Source organism: Hyperolius riggenbachi, chromosome 3 (assembly GCF_040937935.1).
Source record: "Hyperolius riggenbachi isolate aHypRig1 chromosome 3, aHypRig1.pri, whole genome shotgun sequence".
Taxonomy (NCBI): Eukaryota; Metazoa; Chordata; class Amphibia; order Anura; family Hyperoliidae; genus Hyperolius; species Hyperolius riggenbachi.
The window spans coordinates 442,254,521-442,259,308 of record NC_090648.1 but is presented as its reverse complement, the minus strand read 5'-3'; the positions used below and the strand labels follow the sequence as shown (position 1 = coordinate 442,259,308).

The 4,788-nt window shown below is 39.5% G+C and overlaps 1 protein-coding gene across 1 annotated transcript; it reads left to right on the top strand.

Moving 5' to 3' along the window:
- Positions 1–375: 375 nt before the first annotated feature.
- Positions 376–2,100, top strand: LOC137562399 (protocadherin gamma-B2-like). The gene has a single exon (XM_068273738.1). It carries the CDS (start codon positions 376–378, stop codon positions 2,098–2,100), a length of 1,725 nt encoding a protein of 574 aa, XP_068129839.1.
- Positions 2,101–4,788: the final 2,688 nt, after the last annotated feature.

Sequence of the window (4,788 nt, the reverse complement as noted above, 5' to 3'; positions counted from 1 at the left end):
CCATAGTTTTACCTCTGAGCGCCGCTGTTTGACCAGTAAGAAGAAGAATGCAGAATTGGAAATCTACAGCCATTTTCAACACTCAGAAAAACACAACAATTCTGCAGGATAGCACAGCTATTTTCTGGATCCTCTGGTTACATCAACCTAAAAGACATTTACCCCACATTTCCTACAAGGATTAAGCAAACAATCTTCCTGTCCCTTTGGATTACTTGAACAGTTTATGCTACCTAACAAATGATGAAAATGGATGCAAAGAGAGCTTACACACAGAAATACAAGGGAATCAGATGGCAAGTATTCACCTCCTTCTTATTTTCCTGGCTCTGTAATTCAGTCTCTGGTCAGATTCATTATTCCATTGTAGAAGAAATGAGGAAAGACTCTATCATAGCAAATATTGCAAAAGATCTGGGATTAGATGTAAATCAGATCTTATCAAGAAAACTGAAAATTGCATCACGATTATCTGAGAAATATTTTTATGTGAATCTGGATAATGGAAATCTGTATGTGAAGGACAGAATAGATAGAGAGACACTGTGTGGGACAGCAGCTACCTGCTTCCTAACCTTTGATGCTGTGGTTGAGAATCCATTTAATATATTTAAAGTCAAAATAGAAATTCAAGACATAAATGACAATGCTCCCAGATTTATTCCTGACACATTTTCATTGAAAATTGTTGAATTCGCTCCACCTAAAACAAGATTTACATTACAAAATGCTGAAGACCCAGATATTGGCATCAATTCAGTGCAAACATATAAGCTCAATGATAATCAGTATTTTACCCTGGCTGAAAATATCAACCCAGATGGAACTACATTTCTTGAACTTGTATTAGAAAAACTTTTGGATCGAGAGACAAAAGCAGATCATGAAATAATTTTATCAGCATTAGATGGAGGAAATCCTCTGAGATCAGGGACAGCTTTGATACAGATAATTGTTATTGATGGTAATGATAATTTTCCATTGTTTACACAACAGGTATATAAAGTAAGTGTAAATGAAGATGTTTCAGTCAATACCCCTATAATTACTGTGAATGCATCTGATATTGATGAAGGTATCAATGGACAGATTACTTATTCCTTTAGTAAAACATCAGGAAATGTGCACCATACAGGCATGTTTGATATTCATCCCAGTAATGGGGACATCAAAACAAAGAGGAATTTAGATTATGAATCAGCACAACATTATGAGCTCTCTATACAAGCTGAAGATGGAGGTGGTCTAGTTAGTCATTGCAAAGTGTTAATAGAGGTAACTGATGTCAATGACAATGCTCCTGAGATTTTAATTAACTCCCTCTCTTCTCCAATACCTGAGGATTCTGCAATTGGCACAATGATAGCTCTGATTGAAGTTCATGATCAGGACTCTGGAGACTACAGAGAAGTTGACTGTCAAATACTAGAAATTGTGCCTTTTGACTTGATTGTGTCATCTGAGAGTCATTACAGAATAGCTACCAGGGCTTTTCTGGATAGAAAACAACATTCTTCATATAATATCACAATTGTAGCTACTGACAGGGGATCCCCACCACTTTTCAGCAAACAGATCATCCAAATAGGAATAGCAGATGTTAATGACAATTCACCTGTATTTCTAAAATCAGCTTATGTTGCATATGTGCCAGAAAACAACTTACCAGGATCCACAATATACCAAATTAAAGCTTCAGATCTTGATACTGGAGACAATGCAAAGATTATGTATTCAATATCCAGCACAAATATGGAACCTCACCCCACTTCTTATTTTTCTATCAATATAGAAACTGGTGTTGTCTATGCTCAGAGATCGTTTGATTTTGAGCAACAAAGGGAGTTTTTAATCAACATAACTGCAAGAGACACTGGGCACCCCTCAATGAATAGCAGTACATCACTGGTTATACATATAGTGGATATGAATGACAACGCACCAAAAATCCTTTACCCATCCCCAGAATTTGGTGGGCCAGTTCAGTTAGAGATGGTTCCTTTTGCCTCTGAACAAGGTTCTTTAATCACAAAAGTGGTTGCAATGGATGCTGACTCTGGTCATAATTCTTGGTTATCTTATCATTTCATTCAGATGTAAGAATCATCTTATTTTATCATTAATGAGCACACAGGAGAAATTAGGACATCACGGATCCTCCAAGAAAAGGATATACTTAACCACAAGGTTGTGGTTATGGTGAAGGACAATGGAGTTCCCTCTCTCTCAGCCACAGTCACCTTAGGACTTGTAGTTGCAGATAATTTCCAGCAAGTGGTTCCTAAAGTTAGCAGTCATCTTAATGAAGACCCACAAAGCAACTTGCAGCTATATTTAGTAATTGCCTTAGCCCTTATTTCTTTTTTATTTATTGTTACTGTGATGGTAGCCATTATAACAAAATGTAAAGATTCAAAACAATTGCCAACTTTTGGATCTCTCAGTACAAATCTGTATCCTCAACCTGATCCCAGAATTCTCTCCATGTACAGTGATGGAACTTTACCTTTTCCTTACTCTTATAATATGTGTGTGGCACTGGACTCTACTCAAAATGAATTTGCTTACGTAACATCTGGCCAAAATGTTCCTGTGGAAAACCTTCTTGATGCTGATGACTTAGGACTAGGAAACAATAGCTGTAATCAAGCTCTTCCATCAACTGGTCTCCTAGAAGTGAGTAATATTTAAATATAACCTCTTATGTAAATGACTCATTGAATTCATATTGTTAGACATCTAAAAGTTGACATTATACTAGCATTGCAGTTTATTTATATGGTAACATTTTAACACTCGTTAAAATCTGTTGGTATGATTTTATTGAAATGCCAACATGTCACCAAATTCATAAGGTATCTCACACCATCACTGGCATACATTTTTTTTTTGTTTATTGTGATTTACATTTTTTTATTAAACTATCCTAATTAAGCATTTTCAAATCAGGCTTAAAAAGCAGAACTGAAAAGCATTAAAAGGGTGCGACTTTTGAACTTGTGAGAAAAGAGGCATTTATTAATTTTTTTTGACATGATATGGTGCTGACATCTTTTGCAGTGTTGTACACAGTATATAGTTACATAGACAGACATCTGTCCATCTAGTCCAGTGATGGCTAACCTTTCAGAGGCCTAGTGCCCAAACTGCAACCTATCATCGACTTATTTATCACTGAGTGCCAATGGGCGTGGCCATGACATTGTATGGGCGGAGCTAACGCTATGATGCAACAGCGAGGCATAAGAAAGCAGTGTTTCCGCCATGATGTGGCAAAACGAGGATTCGCATCATGGGTGTGCAGAAACTGTGTGATGCTATTTATTAGTATACCCGCCGTAACCCCAAAGCAACAAATATAGCCAACTATGACCATTAAATAATAAATGCAGCAACAGTTACCCCAGACACCAGAAAATAAACACAATGTGGGCAACATTTCAGCAGAAAATCATGCAATGTGGGCCACATTTCAGCAGAAAATAAACACTGTGGGCCACATTTCAGCAGAAAATAAACGCAGTGGGCCACATTTCAGCAGAAAATAAACGCAGTGGGCCACATTTCCGCAGAAAATAAACGCAGTGGGCCACATTTCAGCAGAAAATAAACGCAGTGGGCCACATTTCAGCAGAAAATAAACGCAGTGGGCCACATTTCAGCAGAAAATAATGCAATGTGGGCAACATTTCACCAGAAAATAAACACAGTGGGCCACATTTCAGCAGAAAATAGACGCAGTGGGCCACATTTCAGCAGAAAATAAACACAGTGGGACACATTTCACCAGAAAATAATGTAAAGTGGGCAACATTTCACCAGAAAATAATGCAATGTGGGCAAGCGTAGGGAGGTAGATGTAGGGAATGTAGGGAGGTAGATAAGGTAGTTACAGCTGGGCGGGAGGATAGGTGGGAATGTTAAGTAGTTGCGGCTTGGGAAAAACAGTGCAAGTAATGAGGGAGGGTAGGTAAAGGGATTAGGTGTATGCTGCAGGACAGGAGGGAGTGTAAGCAGGTAAGGTAGCTGTAGCTGGGCAGTAGGTAGGTAGGTAGCTGCAGCAGCAACGCAGTAGGGAGAATAGGTAGCTGTTGCTGGGCAGGCTGTACAGAAAGGTACGTAGTTAGGATTTGGGTGGAAGGGACTGCACTTAGGTAGCTGCACCTGGGTGGGCTGGTAAATGGCAGGGAGGGTAGGTACTGTAGGTACATGCTGTGGCTGGGCAGGCATAGGAAGGGGGGGAGGGGGAGTGCGTGAGAGACAAAAAGAGAGAGAGCTGGGTTGTGAGATACAGTGGGGGTAATGAGAGAGAGGAGGGTATTGAGAGGAAAATAATTGTAAGAAGGGAGAGAGCATTAAAAAAAAAAAAAAATGAGAGAGAAGCATGCAGTCAGACTTTTTTTTAACTACAGACTGCTAGGGAACATTATAAAACACTGAATGACTCACTCCACAGTAAAAAGACAGGCCCTCTTCCTCCAACCAAACTTTCCCTGAGCCAGGACAATAGGACATCATAAAGATCCTGCAGGGAGATAAACGAGTCCTCTCCGCAGCAGCGTGAGTGTAAAGGGCGGGGCCAGCTGGACTGCGTAGTTCAAAAAGCCTGGCCAGAGCATCTCTGGCTCTGCTTCTGTTCCCTCCGGCCGGAACTATGAGTTTATTGTCGGGGGAGATGAATGCGCAGTGAGGAGGCAGGTGAAATAGTCCTCTTTTAGCTGCCTGCTTATTTTCTTTAAAAATGAAGATAAAGAAAATCAACAAATCTTTAATATATCAGTGGTGCCA

What these genes read in the sequence shown, in the direction of transcription:
- LOC137562399 (XM_068273738.1), top strand. Translation starts at nt 376, where the DNA reads ATGAGGAAAGACTCTATCATAGCAAATATTGCAAAAGATCTGGGATTA.